We start from the raw sequence: 18187 nt of genomic DNA, 5'->3' as shown, positions 1-18187 counted from the left end.
TTGTCACAAAATAATCATACTGACTTGGTTTGAAAAGTCTTTAAAATTGATGTAACCTTAATTTTTTAAAGAATGGACATGTTTGGAAAAAGGGTCAAAATCGCACATTTTGCTTCAATTTGATCGGAAAACGAGCCTTGTGGTCCCTTTTTGTCTTTGCATATTCGGATTCAGCATAAAAATAGTTATCAAAGATACCAGGATTATAATTTAGAACGCAAGACGCGCGTTTCGTCTACATAAGACTCATCAGTGAGGCTCATATCAAAATATATATCAAGCCAAACAAGTAAAAAGTTGAAGAGCATTGAGAATCCAAAATTATAAAAAAAATTGTGGCAAATACGGCTAAGGTAATCTATGCCTGGAATAAGAAAATCCTTAGTTTTTCGAAAAATTCAAAGTTTAGTTAACAGGAAATTTATAAAAATGACCACATTATTAATATTCATGTCAACACCGAAGTGTTGACAACTGGGCTGGTGATACCCTCGGGGACGAAACGTCCACCAGCAGTAACAAAAAAAGTATAAAAAAATTTACAAAATATGTGAAAATAAAATCTACCGGGGGTCCTTATTGGGTTAGCCACCTTAAATGGTTTTAAATCTTCGATAAAACAGAGAGTGATAATCCTAACTTGAAGAAGATACAGGAATTTATAAACAAACTCATCATAGATACTAGAACTAAATTTTGTATAAACGCCAGACGCGCGTTTCGTCTACAAAAAACTCATCAGTGACGCTTGAATCCAAAAAATTATAAAGGCCAAATAATAAAGTACGAAGTTGAAGAGCATTGGGACTAAAATTCATAAACATTTTGCCAAATACAGCTAAGGTAATCTATGCCTGAAGTAGACTGACTGGATTTATTTTGTCGTTGTTCCATACATGTATCAAAAACTTTTTATTTGGATCATTAATGACACTGTTTATTCAAATGACTTTATTATTAAGTGATTACTTATCATGATATCCCCCAGACGATACAAGCGATATTTAAAGATGTGTTTTTATTTGTGAATAAAAGGAGTATTAGTCAATGACATCAGTAACACAGAACAAAGCCATATATGAAATAAAAGAAACAACCAACATATATAACGATATATAACTTGTAAAATGTTACAAAAAGTAACACATAAAAAATAGTTAAAATCATGTTAGTGTGGTTATTTAATCTTTATTTCAACCGCAATTGCCTAGATGAAAAAACAAAACAAATAGTTTTTGTTGGTTTTTTTTCTGGTTCGGGTAATATGATGTTGAATATAACCATGATAACAGCTCTTATCATTCAATACCTGTTTATTGTATTGCACAAGGGCGTGTACTTTCGTCCGTTGTTTGAGTTAATACTTTACTGAGTGTATCGTTGGTTTACTTCACATAATTGACATATGATAACACAGCAATTCCTGTTCCGATACCAACAACTACTGAGAACAACGTGTCACCAGTTATTGCAAACATAAAAAGTCCTGTAGCAAATGCTACGCCTCCTCTTTTCATCTGCGTTAAAATACGTTTCTTATGCTTTGCTTTAAAATCATCTTCTTCAATCTCTGTGCACATCTGATTGGTATAATATGGCATCTCGATTCGGTTTTCTTCTAAAATTTTCCCCACAGTTTTGAAAAACTCGTCTAGTTGTAAATCAGATGTTACAGAATTAGATAATCGGTTGTTGAAAAACACACAACGTCTACTGCAGGCTTCAACCATTTTTTTCAGGTATATAGGTGCACTATTCAAGTATTCTTCATTGCTCATTTCGTTCCATTCTAAGTCGTCCTGGCCTGTAAAAAGAACCATAGTGTACTGTAGCGGATTCCCTCTAAATATCTGTAAAAATCTTTTTACACCTTGTATCTCTTCTTCTGTGAACCGACCAATTCTAAGCACGTACACAATAACATGGGGACCATGCGATATCAAACTAAAACAATTTAAAATTGCAAGTTTAATTTCATCCACTGTCATAATATTACTAAATAATCCAGGAGTATCAACTACTTTAACGATCATTCCATTTCGTTTAGATGTTCCAATGCAACACGTCTTTGTAACGGACGACCCAGATGAGTCGGACTGGAAACACACTTGTTGTAATATGGAATTTCCTGATGCACTGATACCGGAACCTGTTCTACCAATTAAAACCAATCTGATTTCCCTCTAAAAAAAAAAAGTCGATGGAAAACTTATCTAATATATTGATTGATATCATATTCAATAGATATATGTTACACTAAAACACGTTATTCTGGTTGCCAATCTTGCGTCATTCTAATATTAACATTTATGTAAGAATGAATTGTAACAATCATGATGACAGAAGCTTTTAAAATAAAGTGCACATTTAAAAAAAAATAAATAAGATATATTTATCTTCTTCTCATGCTTATTACAAATAAATTATAACTATTGAATGCACCTTTTAGTAATTCATTCGGGTGTAAAAATGATAGCCGTATACACATTTTTGTAATGAAGCCCTGCGTTTTTTCTACATGTAGTTCAGTCGACGCTTTTACATCCAAATGAACTAACGAAAAGAAGCACTAATTATTATATAAATGAGAACAGATTTAGAATTATAAGGTTGCACTTTGTAAAAACAGCTGGGTTTTTTTTCTCAAACCACGCCTCTTTTGAATTTAGAATATTCATAGAAAAATAATTTGGCTTACATCTGGTTCTTTCTTATGCTCTCTGTGTTCCATCTCATAGAGACATAACTTGTTACCAGTAAATATACATGTGCATATTGTAAACATTGAAATATGTGGTAACCCTTTATTCGAGGTAGGATTAGTTAAGAAAATTAGTGTTAGTTTAAACTCTGAAAAGCTTAGGGCATATAAACTTTGAAAATATGCCGCACAGTCCTTTATTTTGACCTTTGAAAAGAATTGTAGTGCATATAAACTTTCAATTATAGGATAAGATTTTCTTTCAAAACTTCATAGTAAAAGTGGTACAGTTTCAGCCGTAAAAAGGGAAATTGCATTGTCAACATTTACAGAAATGCAACCTATAAAGGTGTTATAAAGATTGATCGTGACAAAGACATATTACCCTGTAAATTATTATATTTCAAATAGAGTGTTTATTTTTCAGAGAAAACAGTTAAATAACAAAGATACAAATCTCTGAGAAAAATGCAAAAAGTAAGGACCCTAAGCAAAGGCAAAATCGAAATCTCAAACAAATCAAACGAAAGCTAGGACAACAGCTGTCATATGCATGACATATTATAGGCATTTCCTTGGGTAGCAAATAGTGGATTAAATCTAGGTTTATAGCTAACTAAACCTCTAACATGTATGACAGTCGCTGAAAAATCCATTTTATGGACAACAATATTTGAACAGAATAAACAGACGTCATAGATAAAAATAGTAAAATAAAAGTACAGCAGTCAACGTTGTGTTATCACCCAAATAACTATCGTGCCAAAAAAAAAAAAAAAAAAGATATATATAAAAGGCGTATAGTCAAATAAAAAAAAAATACAAAATACAAAAAATACAATACTACGATAGATCAATGACGATACCGATCCACGATAAATGTACATTACCAAAATGAAAAAAGACTAAGCAGTGAAAGTCCCTATTCACAAGGGGGAAACAATATAAATCGTAAATAAATTACCACAACTTAAGTCCATAGAATCTATACTTTAATACCATCACGATCATTTTTTAATTAGTTGGTACGGATAACAAAAAAGATATTGATATTAACTTATGAACATCTTGGAAATAAAGGAGAGCAAAGAGTATCAAAATAAATGCCAACAACCTTATAATTAACTATATTTGATTCGTTCATAAATTTTATCAAGTAGAAAATATACATCTCCTATACGCTCTTCACTCTTGGTATGATCTGTTTGATTCATAGTGATTTAGATGATAACACAATGTTGACTATTGTACTCATATTTCGACCATTTTCTCTTTGATGTCTATTTGTTTTGCTGAAACATAGTTGAATTTTACGCAACTGTCATACAAAGTTACAGGTCTTACCAGTTATAAAACCAGGTTTTATCCACCATCTTCTACATACGGAAATTCCTGTACCAGGTCAGGAATATAGCTGTTTTAATCTATTTGTTTGACGTGTCTATATATATATTTAAGCTTTCTATTAAGGACTGTTTGTTTAAACATTCCTTTATATGTCCTACAAAACGACATAACAAGTCTTCTACATTCATTGCCATACACTCCACAAACCGTCATATAAACACTCACTCATTTAAACGTGTTGCTTCTATTCGGGCCTTTTGTGAACATTCGTTAACTACTATAAAATAACTCATTTACTTTTTATTCAAAACCTTATCAAATAGTAGAATTAACCATCATTGGATGGAAATATTTTGTCATGTCTTATATACACTTTGAGCTTTTAATTGAACTTTTAATTTCGGTTTCATATTCGAACTCTTTACACTTCATTTAAACCTAATCCCATGATACAAAAAAAAACATTTCCATTCTAATAAATGGTTGATTAAAAAAAATCAGTTTTATCTTTTATTTATATCAGAATGCAATGTAACAAAACAACCATAGACCAAACACAGGGGTAAAAGGTATAACAAGTAATAATAAGTATAACTGAAATCATCCCTTCGTAAATTTTACGGACGCCATCACGAGTTGGTTGACCGTTATGGAATAACCGTTTCACAAATGATATCGGATATGTTCCTTACGTCGTAACTACAATCCCCTTCTCTCTCATGAATGTGACCTACCGAATTAAACTATTTACCGGATTTGTAATCACATAAGCAACACGACGGGTGCCACATGTTGAGCAGGATCTGCTTACCCTTCCGGAGCACATGAGATCACCCCTAGTTTGATTGGGTTCGTGTCGCTTATTCTTTAGTTTGGTATGTTGTGTCATGTGTACTATTGTGTTTCTGTTTATCTTTTTCATTTTTAGCCATGGCGTTGTCAGTTTGTTTTAGATTTATGAGTTTGACTGTCCCTTTGGTATCTTTCGTCCCTCTTTTAATATTCATCAAAAAGTGTATCCATATTGGATAACTATTTCTTACAAAATATATATCTGCAAAATATTAGAGGCTCACAAATTCATTAGATTTGTTAAAGGTTTATAATGACAATTAAAAACCTTCATCATATTTTTCTTGAATAAATAAAAAAATATATAAATTTATACGATTTAATATCTACATCTATGAGATTTAAAGTAAACATTATAGTAAAAGGAAAAACAAACTGATTTTTTTATTTTTTTGTCAAAAAATCAAATATCAGCTGATTACATTGCAATGCTGTACACTATAATAAATAGAGAATAATACATGGCAAAATCCGTATCATATGTCTTATCACCCCAAAACATCAATATCAGCCCAAGGGCCTTTAGACCCGAGTGATGATATTGGTCGAGGGTGATACGGCATGTGATACGGATTTTTCAATGTTTTATACGCTTTATCATATATTTCAACAGAAGAGTATTATATTATATTATTAATTCGTATATTTTAACAAATTTGATTCGTTTAGGGATAGTCACATGTTAAACTATATTTTCGAAGGTAGAGAGAAAACGTCGGATAGCAAAAAGCATATTGACTGGCAAAAAGCATATCGCACGGTTATTTTTAAAATATCTAAAAACCGATAAACTATGTGACGTCATGTAATGAATTCAAGGATATTGAAACACAAGATATCTGTGATCGATTATTTGACGAAAAAAATCTTCAAATACATAAGATGCACAAAAAAAAGTAAATGAAATTACAACTAAAAACATTAATTCGTATATTTTAACAAATTTGATTCGTTTAGGGATAGTCACATGTTAGACTATATTTTCAAAGGTAGAGAGAAATCGGCGGATAGCAAAAAGCATATTGACCGGCAAAAAGCATATCGCACGGTTATTTTTAGAATATCTAAAAACTTATATACTTTGTGACGTCATGTAATGAATTTCAGGATATGGTTTGACGTCTTGAAACACATGATATCTGTGATCGATTATTTGACAAAAAAAATCTTCAAATACATAAGATGTCAAAACAAAAAGTAAATGAAAAAACAAATAATATGTTGTTATTGTTAGGGAGACAATCTTATATCTATAAAATTCCAACAAACCTAAATGACGATTTTGATACAAATATATAAATTAATAATATAACAAATATAGCCTTTGTATGAGGTCAATACAGAATATATCGACCCAAAGAAGTATATCGACCTCGGACTTCGTCCTCAGTCAATATACTTCTTTCAGGTCAATATATCCTTGTATCGACCTCATACACAGGCTATATTTGTATAATATGTTGGTATTGTCAAGGAGATAATGTAATATCTGTAAAATTCCAACAAACCTAAATGACGATTTTGATACAAATATGGTCAGAAATTAATAAAATAACAAATATAGCCTTTGTATGAGGTCAATACAGGATATATCGACCCAGAGAAGAATATCGACCTCGGACTACGTCCTCAGTCAATATACTTCTTTCAGGTCAATATATCATTGTATCGACCTCATTCAAAGGCTATATTTGTATAATATGAACTGTTTTCTGATCCATAGCACTGGGTTACCTTCAGTTCTGCTTTTGTCTTGTTTCAAAGGCCTTAAAATAACTGCTCAATTATTTATACGAAGCACCTGGGTTACCTAACAATCTGTTGTTTTAAAAAGATTTTGTTTATCTATGTATTTATTTGAGTGTTTTGTATTTTTTATAGTTGCATTTAGTGTGCCAAAAAATATGTTGTGAAAACTTGATGTTTGTGACGTCAATTACAATATGAAAACTTGACGTTCGTGACGTTACATACCAAACAATGTTGTCATTAAAAAAAATGACCTTTTTTGAGGAATTTTTTTCTTAAGCAAAAAAAACCAAAAAACTGAATTTATGTAAAAAAATAAAATAAAAAATGTATGCGATACGGGTTTTTCCATGCGATACGGGGTATGCGATACGGGTTTAGCTATGCGATACGAGGTATGCGATACAGGGTAGGTGATACAGACTGGAAAAACGAACCTTTATTAGATATACAAAATAGCTGTATTTTGTACAAAATATATGATAAACTAATTAATTGAGGTTTTGATTGTATTGTTTGACGATATGATATGGTTAAATGGCGTCTGCAAATGTCACAAAAAGGATTTATTACCCACTTAGTGACGCACGTGTTTGAAGCAGACTTGAGGTTATTGTTATTGTAATCGTTAATCAGCTGTAATTGATTACAATAATCAAATTAATTATTGTAATCATTAATCAGCCAAAAATCGGATTACATGTAATTTAATTTAATCAATTACTTTTCAAATTGCCCTGTAATCCTGATTACTTTATGATTACATTCTGATTACAATGAACAGAATCGTATGTGTGTATGGTAAATAAATAAATCTTTTGTTCTTCTTATTGAATGAATATTCAACAAGTCTTCTTATTGAATGAATACTCAACAAGTTAAGGTAGTTTGGTTTACTTTATAAAGCATATTTATAATAGATTTGTATATCTCAGTAAAAAATAAACTGTTACAGTATTCAGTGTATGTAAAGTGCGGATCCTAAAATATCATTTTTACTGTATATGCCATAAATGTCTAATGTAGAATGATAAATAAACAGACGATCTTTTTTTAATTTTTGAAGAAAATGAAGAAAATTAGTTAAAATGTATATGTTCAGAAAAACATATTACTAATAAACCAAAGTAAGAGATGCGAGCGGGGTTTTATCGCGCCTAAGCCATCCAGCTGTAAAATATATACCAAAATAGGTGAATATTTAGGACATTTCACGAACAGATCGTGCAGGTGCTTTATAACTAACAGATAAGATGTTGTTGCAGTAAAAAATATTCATTTTAATACAATTATTAAAGTTGTATAACGTAGAATATGTTTTGTCATTCAGTTTCTTCATATTTAACTTAATTCCACTATGATGATTTCGTAATGCTAGTCATGTTTACTGTCGAATAATGATACTATTCTTTCATTTTCACTGTGGAGCGAATCATTAGTATTGTATATGCGGTGCATTTTCACTGTATATTTTTTTTTTTTATCTATTACAGCTTATTTCTTTAAGCATGTAGAACAAGACTTTAGTTGATTTGCTTGCTTTTTTTATTGGATAATCATTATGATCACACCCAATTTAATTCAAATATTAAAAATACAGGTAAAACTATGCCTATTCATATTGTTTAAAAATGTCAATCTTATTTACAAAGTTTGTATAAACAATTATACAAACAAAGCAAACAAGCCAACCAAAGTTTTGCTTTACATGCATTCTTTAAGTATCGGACAGATGATGGCCTGGTGCCATCATTATGGCACCAGGCCATCATCTGTCCGATACTTAAAGACAAATCATCAGATAAACGCATTCCACTACACTATCGAGGAATCAGTTTGTTGTCGTGTGTTTCGAAGCTGTACAGTGGATTTATAAACAATAGAGTGTCTTCATATCTGGAGGACAATGATTTACTTTCTGAGGAACAAAACGGCTTTCGTAAAAATCGTTCATGTGAGGATCATATATTCACCCTTAACAGCATAATAAAAAACAACCCTAATGTTATTGCCACATTTATTGATCTAAAAAAGGCTTTTGATTTCGTAGATCGTGATTTGTTGCTGTACAAATTGTTGCTTAATAATATTGATGGGAAAATATATAACTCTATTAAAAGTTTATATGTGCAAACAACCGCAAGTATTCGATTAAACAATAAAATGTCCGACTGGTTTTTATGTAACTCTGGTGTAAAACAAGGTGATAATTTATCTCCGACATTATTTTCTGTTTTTATTGATGATCTTGTAGATGAAATCAACCAACTTGGACTTGGTATTAAAGTTGGAGAATCGAAACTGTCTTTACTTTTATATGCGGACGATATTGTTTTCATGGCCGAGAATGAATGTGATATGCAAAAGATGCTAGATAAATTACATGATTGGTGTAAAAAATGGAGAGTTTTAATCAATACAGACAAGTCAAAAGTTGTACACTTCAGAGCATCTCGCAAAAAACGGAGCGAATTTCAGTTTAGAATCGGAGGGAACATCTTGCAAATTATAGACAAATATAAATACCTTGGAGTTATTTTTAACGAGAAAAAAGATTATACATCGAATGCTGAAAATCTTTCTGCAGCTGGTGGAAGAGCACTCGGAGCTATTATATCGAAGATACACAGTTTAAAAGAATTTGGTATAAAAACTTATGAAAAACTGTATGTCTCTTGTGTTGTACCTATACTCGACTACTGTTCTTCAGTGTGGGGTTTTAAAGACTTAAATTGTATCGACACTATTCAAAACAAGGCCATAAGATACTTTTTGGGAGTTCACAAGTTTGCTCCAAAGCTGGCTATCAACGGAGATGTTGGATGGTTACCCTCAAAAGAACGTCGCTGGTGTAATATGGTTAGATATTGGAACCGATTGATGGATATGGACAATAGTAGACTTTGTAAAAGGGTCTTCCTATGGGACTACGAATTATCTACGGGCAATTGGTCATCAAGTGTAAGAACAATAATGTCTTTAGTTGGTATGGATGAAAACTTTCAACAAATGCTAAAATGTGATGTTAATAGCGTCAGAAACAAACTTATGGATATATGTGCAACAAAATGGCATACAAACTTATCTAACTTTCCGAAACTTCGTACATATAGAACTTTTAAATTGACATATTCAACAGAAACATATGTTAAACAAAATTTAAAACGTAGAGAAAGATCGGTACTGGCCCAGTTTAGATGTGGCATTCTTCCACTAAGATTAGAAACAGGACGTTTTGTTGGTGAGCCAGAATGCCAAAGGATATGTAGAATGTGCGACTCTGGACATATTGAAAATGAACTACACTTTCTGATTGAATGCCAATTTTACAATGGACTACGTAATCAATTATTCTCTGGACTTGGTGAAACCGTATTAAATTTGAATAACAGTGAAAAGTTAAATTTATTATTGTCAGAATATCCTCGAAAAACAGCTCGATACTTAGAACATTCATTTACAAAACGCAGACAACACTTATATTTAAATAATTAACATGTATATAAAATTCCTGATGACAATCTGAATTAATAATATAGTATCTATTTGAAGTGACTTATAGGTCCATTGGGCCGGGTGTAATTTAATTGAAATATTTCAATATTGTACATAATTTGTTATACACAATGTCACTATAATAAACATATTTGTATTGTATTGTATTGTATTATGAAATTAGCTGTAAAGCCTTAATTTAGCCGACTTGCTCAAACAATAGATAAAGTAAGAGAAAGATTTGATAAAATTTAACTTACGGAGGAAAGTTTGGTTTTAAAACACTCTAATAAATTCAATAGAAATAACATTTATTTCAAATGTATTCCATTTAGTTTCTTATAAAGCGTATAGGGATCTTTATCCTTATTTTTTTTTATCCATTTCCATGACACTTCACCACTAATTACGTACATCTTGATATAGATTGCACCTTTGTTTTCCCGTTTAAAAGGTTTTACACTGGAGCCCTTTATAACTTCCTGTTCGGTGTGAGCCAAGACTCCATGTTGAAGACCGTATTGTGACGTATAATAGTCTACTTTTATAAATTGTGACTCGGATGGAGAATTGTCTCATTGTCACATACGACATCTACATATGGCTCAAAACGAAACGAGACGGGATAAAAAGGGATAAAAAAATTCACGCTACTTTTTTAATATACTTATAATGGGCTTAATATGAATCAAAATAGAGTAAAATAGTGGGTCGCATTTGGGTATAAGCGTCACGTCGGATTGCCGATTTTTTGCAAGCGTGACAGGTGAAAGTCAAATGATTGTGTAGTGAAAAACGGGAAATGACGTCTAGCGGGACACGGATAATTACAAAAAATTAGAACTGCATAGTATAAGCGGGATACGGGAATCTGACAAAACAATAAGCGGAATACGGGACCCCCCCCCCCAATGAGACCCCAGAATAAGATATTTTTGTATATTCATCCTATTGTTACAGTCATGCCTTCAATAACAAATGTATCCGATGCATGCATTTTTATTTTTTTTTTGGTCCCTTTTTCAATTTTGTGGGGTCAAAATTTATAGACAAAAGTCCTTTAATATAGATATTTGGAATTCGTTGACATGCTGAATCAAACCGTGTATCTAGATTGTGGATTTTTTGCCTAATTGCTGAAATAGCCCACATAGAGTTCAAAAAGGTCTAAAATCAACAAAAATGAATAGTAGTATGCATATAGTGATTCCCTATATAAGTTAAAATCAAGGAGAAACGTAATCTGAATAATACAATATGACATTTTGAGAATCGCTTTTGTTACAAGTTTGAAAAGCTATATATTTGATGAAGAATGAATGAGGAGTTTGTATTTCAATTTGAAAATACATGTATCATAACTCCTAAAGTCATCAACTAAGTTTTTTTTTTCATTTGTTGCAAGTGCATTTATCACATAATTCTACAATAAAAATTCCTTGCATCTTTGAAAATTCTACATTAATAATGACTGCACTAACAGTGATAATTCATCGCATCTATAGTTAAAATGGATCGCTTTCAATAATCGATATGCTATATTATGATGCTTTTATAACACTTATTTGAACTTTAATGCTATGTTTGTATATTATAAAGACATATCACAATGAAAATATGTAAAAACTTAACTTAAAATCCTTTAACTTGATATTTTCAAAACGTAAACAAATACAGTTTTCCCATGATCCTTTATTCTACAATAGACATACCCGCATATAACAGTAAAAATGAACTAGCTGGATTCGCACTTTATATACACTGGTATTGAAAAGTCATCATTAGCCTAGACCAAATCAACTATACTCGATCTCAACCTGATCTCGGCAAGACTAGATCGACTAGAAAGTATAGGGGGCGTATGGATAGTCGGGCATTGGTCGAATATACCCCTGCAGCGGAGGAGTCATCAAGTGTTACCCGTGTCCGTCCTTGAGTATGTAGACATACATGTACGTCCCAACAATAATTTTATTTTGCCTCAACCAAATTTGATAAAACGCAATACCATAAAACACAGATCAGATGCGAATTTGATTGGTGTCATTTTTACTATATTCTTCACTAATGACTCTTTATAACGTTATATGCAAGCTGGGGACACCGTTCCTCGTTTATTTGGTTAGATTCAGTAGTTCACAGAAGATCTGAATAAAATTTTACATTTAAAACATATACATGTAAATAAAGCAGTTGTAGTGTTTGGCAAGGTTGTTAGGGCTCAGACAGACAGGTTGATAATGTGACGGAGCTTGAAGAGAGCGTCGGAAAACGGATAGACAGCAAAGGATGCCGAAAATCTAGATGATGCAGTGGCTGACAAGGAAACGAAAAGTTCTTAATCAAATGTCAAAATCACAAGTATGAGAGACTTGATGAGCTGAACAAAGAGGCTCCAATGGTTATAAATATTTCCTGAAAGTAGAGTAGGACGCTGATTTGTTCTAGGAGTTTAACTGCTCTTTTGTCACTAGATAAGTACTGATGTAAGATAGCAATATACATAAATATTACCATCCCTCTTTCCTTGCTTTCTTACAAATTAAGCCTACTGTTTGTGTCATATAATTATGTGTATATGTATGTAATCAGTATTTTCCATAGATCTGATACCAAGTAGATAAAAGCTCAAGATACCGGTATTTAGTTTTAGTGTATCCATGGTAACAGCTGCCTTTTCTTACTAATAATATTGCAAAAAGGGGCAAAGATGTCACATATTTTCCCAAAAATTGGCCAAAATTGAATTGCAATCCCCTTGAGGATACCTTTTCGGAAACTATTTACATATATCTACCACGAATTCAAATAAAAACCGTCGCTCGTCCCATTTTTTTTTTATAGAATTGTATCAACAAGCGTATGCAAAAAAGTGTTTATAAACAATCGACCGTACGATGACATATAGTTGTTAATTACTGTGTCTTTTAGTGTCCAGTGGAGAGTTGTTCAATTGGTAAATATACCACATCTTCTTATTTTTATATTACAAATATTTCTAGACATACGGAAAATACGGACAGTCAAACAAAATAGCCCGTTAAACAGCTTAAATATAATATTGATGTTCTTGAAAACTAACTTTGAAGGCTAAATTAGTTATCAGCTGCCAAATAATGAATTTTAATGCACAAGTTCTTTTGTATTTTGAAAAATCCTCTGTTGCCAAAATGCAGAATCTACTTCCCTTCTGTTACACCTGGGATCATCCCAGGTTTGATTGGGTTTCGTTTTGCTATGTTTTTAGTTTTTTATGTTGTGTTATGTTCACTTCTGGTAGTCTTCTCGTCGGCTTTTGTTTTTCGCTATGGCTATCCCAGTTTGACCTTTGCGTTTGATTGTTATTTTGGTGTCTGTGATCTCTCGTTTTCAAAATTTTACACCTTCTTGCAAAAGTACAGACGCGAATATCTTCTCGAGTGACTTGCTTCTCGATCCTCACTCGACTGTTTTGACATGTCAAAAAATCCCGGGTAAAAAGTCAGATCGATGACAACCAAGGTAGACCATCTCGAACATTCTTGTCGATTGAGACAGACCAGTCTCCCGATCGCTTAATTTCTCTTGATCGAGGTTGATCGAGTTGGTGTGATCGGCAGTGTGAACCAAACTTTATAGGGACACTAGCTGTCTAATTCATGTTCACCGATTTTCATCAATTTCTCATATTTATGTATAACAATGTAATCCAAACTATTTACAGTCTAAAATAAATGATAACCAAGGCACGAGCATGAAAATACGCTGCATTGTTTTTTGTGTATTCTAGTCCAGACGACATCTAATTAATTATCGAGGTGACCCCTAAAGTCTTGTGATGACCATATTTCAGCTTATTTTGACAAAATTTAACCATACTTGCTGCTAAAAGTTAAACCATTAGGCAACTGTCCGTTATCTTACACTAAAATCTGGAATTAGCATTTTTAAATCGATCGTTATTTAATGACATCATACTACGTGTGTGATGTCATTATGTTATCTTCAAAACTCAAATGCTTTTTTACTGTAAAGCATTAAAATAACCAATATAATAGAATTATGTAAAATGACAAGTTTTAAACATTTGCAATTCTTTGCCCTTTAATTATATAATTACTAAAACAATCACAGCAGTTTATAGTTGTTTCTATAGTTTGAAATACCCGATTTCAGCCGGTAATACAAAGAAAAGTATTTTAATGATTTTCTATTTGATGAACTCTACATTTTGGCATAAATTCTCATTCACAATGCACTTTTAGACACATGACTATTTAATTAAATGCTTAAACTGGGTGTTCAACTGTTATTAAAGGTAACAATCTTATGTGTTATTCAAATTGTAAATTGTGAAGGTATACATGTACTAGAAGAAATCAATCATACTAAGGCCGTGTTCACATTGACCTAAATTCGGTGTTGTGTAAGTGTAACTCACACGTAAACTAAACACAATTGCGTTCCCATTGATAAAACTCAATGTTTACATGTAGTTTAAATCATGTTTTATCTACACACAGTCGATAGTCAATGTAGGCCTTGTGTAGGTTAAGTGTACACAAAACTAGGCATTTAGGACATTAGTTTTACCGTGTATATATTTAAGGAGGAAACTTTTTTTTAGTAAAATTGATATTTTTGATAATTTTTAGTATAGTTCTTTATAGAAATTGCTGTCTAAAATTTTTACACGTACTTTATTAACCCCTGATCAAGACACAAAGCAGCATCATTGCCGAACCCATAAGGCAGCAACCAATTGATTTTTTTTTGGGGGGGGGGCTATTATAGTTAAGTATTAAACATAAAGGCAAGGGGGTGGGGTTGGTGAGCTAGGGGTTTTGTTTTGGAAACAAAAAATGCTTTCAGTTTTTGGCCCTGAATTTTTTTTTTTTTTTTTCACTCTCAGATGCCACTTTAAATAATGCTAAAATTGATTTCGACTTGTCACCAAAATTTGTCCTGAAAAAAATAAATAGCCCTCGCCCCTCTTCGCCCCCGCCCCCCCCCCCTCCCCTCCCCAAAAAATGAAGTAAAAAGTTGCCGCCTAATTCATTTGAAAAGGTCTTCCCGAATCGACTTGACGTACACAGAAATATTCGCCACTGGTCTCTACTCAAACAACGATTCACGCATAAATGCATGACTAAAAAAAGTGTGGGGTAAATGATACGTTTGTCTAGTATCAAAACGTTACTCTATTCTTTTACCAAATACTCCTTGGAGAAGAAATATCATTTGAAACAAACAGAAAAGATAAAAATGTAGTGATCCCTAATATCTCAATCCATTTTTTCGGCTGTAAGCACGCTGCTGAAGCTAACGTTTCTGATGCGTAATCGAGACATCTTTAGTATATTCAAACTACTGCAAATTATAAAAATGGCTTTCTTAAAGTAGCAACCACTTAACTAAAAAAAGGGGGAGGGTTGTGTATTTTTTTTTTATCTGAGTCAGATTATTTTTTTCGAGCGTACGTTTTTTTTCCTTTTCTTCGATGCTGGTGATCAAATACATTTGTTTCAATATTTAACACACTATAATATTTTTTTATCATCTGTATGACCATATTTTTTTTTTATCAAATTGGGGATCGGAATATTTCCATTCCCACCACCACCACCCTTTTGAGGTCAAATGGTTGTTCCCTTACCGCTTGAAAAATTGTCCAAAATTTTGAATTCAGCTCTACGTAATGAACATTTAAATGACATATAGTTTACAAGTGGGAACAAATCTTATGTACAGGTAGCTAAACAAGGTGTATAGATGTGAACAAATGTAATGTGAAACCAGTGTACACTACACTAAACTAATTGTAAACATGTTTACTCTACACGGCGTTTGGTGTGAACACGGCCTAAGACATTGTATTCAAAATTTATAAATATAGTGATAAAGTTGTCATTGTCTTTTAGTACAGAAACAACTTTATCCTTTTTCAGAAACGAACATAAATACACAGATTTATTCCGGCAGTCATCAGTCATACCAATAAAGATTACCCAAGATCATTTGGAAAAATTAGAACTATGGATTTTAATATGGAACAATATCCAAAATGTGCCTTGAGGAACACATTTTTTTATCAAATGACTAAGCTTAACCAATTGTGTTGATTTGGAAAGTATAGGAACATAGAATAATTGTTTGAAAACTATAGAGCTATTATGTGTATTCAAACTTGCTAGGGGTATAGGGGAGGATTGAGATCTTAAAAAACATGTTTTTTTCTATGTTGTGCTGTTATGCTATTGTTTCTGAAAAAGGGAGAAGGTTTGGATCCATTAAAAACGTGTAATCCCGCTGCAAATGTTTGCACCTGTCCCAAGTCAGGAATCTGATGTACAGTAGTTGTCGTTTGTTTATGTAATATATACGTGTTTCTCGTTTCTCGTTTTGTTTATATAAATTAGACCGTTGGTTTTCCCGTTTGAATGGTTTTACACTAGTAATTTTGGGGCCCTTTGTAGCTTGTTGTTCGGTGTGAGCCAAGGATCCGTGTTTAAGACCGTACTTTAACCTATAATGGTTTACTTTTTAAATTGTTATTTGGATGGAGAGTTGTCTCATCAGCACTCACACCACATCTTCCTATATCTATTAACACTTCAAATAGTTTGCGCCTGTCCAAAGTCAGGAGCCTCTGGCCAGTGTTAGTCTGGTATTATTCCTTTTTTTAGTTTCTTGTGTATAAATCGGAGTCATTGGCACTGAATAAGTATGCATATTTGTCTAGGGGCGAGCTGAAGGATGCCTCCGTGTGCGGTAGTTTCTCGCTACATTGAAGACCCAATGGTGGCCTTCGACTGTTGTCTGCTCTTTGGTCGGGTTGTTGTCGCTTTAACATCATTTCCATTCTCAATTTTAAAGTAATAAATTTTCATAAAAATCATTGTATTTTCGGAAAAATTAATAACATTTCGTAATTTTAACATATGCAAAACATGTCTCAGCTTCGAAACGAGCCATCATCCAAGTTTACTATGTGGACTGAGCTACAGAAGAAAACGTTACCATTACCAAATATGGAGAAACAATTGCGCATATTGCCCTAATTGACAAAGTAATTGTAATTTAATCAATTACATTAAAAATAATCGGACCCATCTCTGATTGAAATTCATTGGTTTGAAAGCAAACTTGTTTTGGCATTAGTCATAATATTACTTCCCGCACAGTAGAATTCACATGAAGTGTGTATGATATTAAACCGTCATTTTTTGAAAATTCGGAAAAAGGTTTTTGTTTTGTTTTGAACCTTGTTATGCAGACGCCTCAGTACTAATAGATTATTGCTCACATAAAACAAATGTGGTGAAAGAGTTTTGAGATTGTTTAAGGTGCTGATACATGTAATGCATTTTCAGATTTGTATTACTATATTCCATATACATGTGGTCCTTTTAAAGATATCAAATTAACACACAATTGACGTTTAACAGCAAGATCAATGCATTTTCACATTGTTTAACCAGTATCACAGGAATGAAAATACAAGACTAGCATAACAAGATCTGATTTTTTTGTATGCACCCCTCGCTGCGGTTTCTCACTACATATAAGATTGAGAAAATATAAACTATTTCATAAAATCCACCAAAAGGGTCAACTTAATGCCTCGATCCTTAGGAAACGTCACCCTCCGTCAATAAACGGCAAAAAGACAAACGTAGTCAACAAACAACTGATAGTAAACTAAAGACTGGGTAGTTTCGAACTCAACAAAAAGTATTAACATATTCTAGAAGTTAATGGTAGAAAATTGTTTAACACATAGTGAGAACAGAAAGCAGTCTATGGTTTGTGCTATTATTTGCCAATAGGTTACACCATTTATTGTCGCAGTATAACATTAGTTAGTATTTTTGGAGAAAATCTTTTTTTAATCAAATACGTTGGTACTGACTTGGTATATAACAGTTGAGCATCTAGCTCAAATACAAAATTTCAATCTTAGTACATGTATCTATGATGAGTTTATTTGAATTATTCTGACGTGTACATAAACTTAACCAGATAAAAAACAGGCCATTTGCCAGACTGGGTTTAATGTTGAAT

At 32.4% G+C, this 18187-nt stretch overlaps 1 protein-coding gene across 1 annotated transcript; it reads right to left on the bottom strand.

The window, feature by feature from the left end:
- Positions 1-1385: 1385 nt before the first annotated feature.
- Positions 1386-2731, bottom strand: LOC134717706 (uncharacterized). The gene is made up of 2 exons (XM_063580199.1): positions 2699-2731; positions 1386-2183 (listed from the first exon to the last, which is right to left on the bottom strand). Exons 1-2 carry the CDS (start codon positions 2729-2731, stop codon positions 1386-1388), a joined length of 831 nt encoding a protein of 276 aa, XP_063436269.1.
- Positions 2732-18187: the final 15456 nt, after the last annotated feature.

Source organism: Mytilus trossulus, chromosome 5 (genome assembly GCF_036588685.1).
Source record: "Mytilus trossulus isolate FHL-02 chromosome 5, PNRI_Mtr1.1.1.hap1, whole genome shotgun sequence".
NCBI lineage: Eukaryota > Metazoa > Mollusca > Bivalvia > Mytilida > Mytilidae > Mytilus > Mytilus trossulus.
Note: the sequence above shows the minus strand (reverse complement) of the source record. Positions and strands in the feature narration are given on the sequence as shown.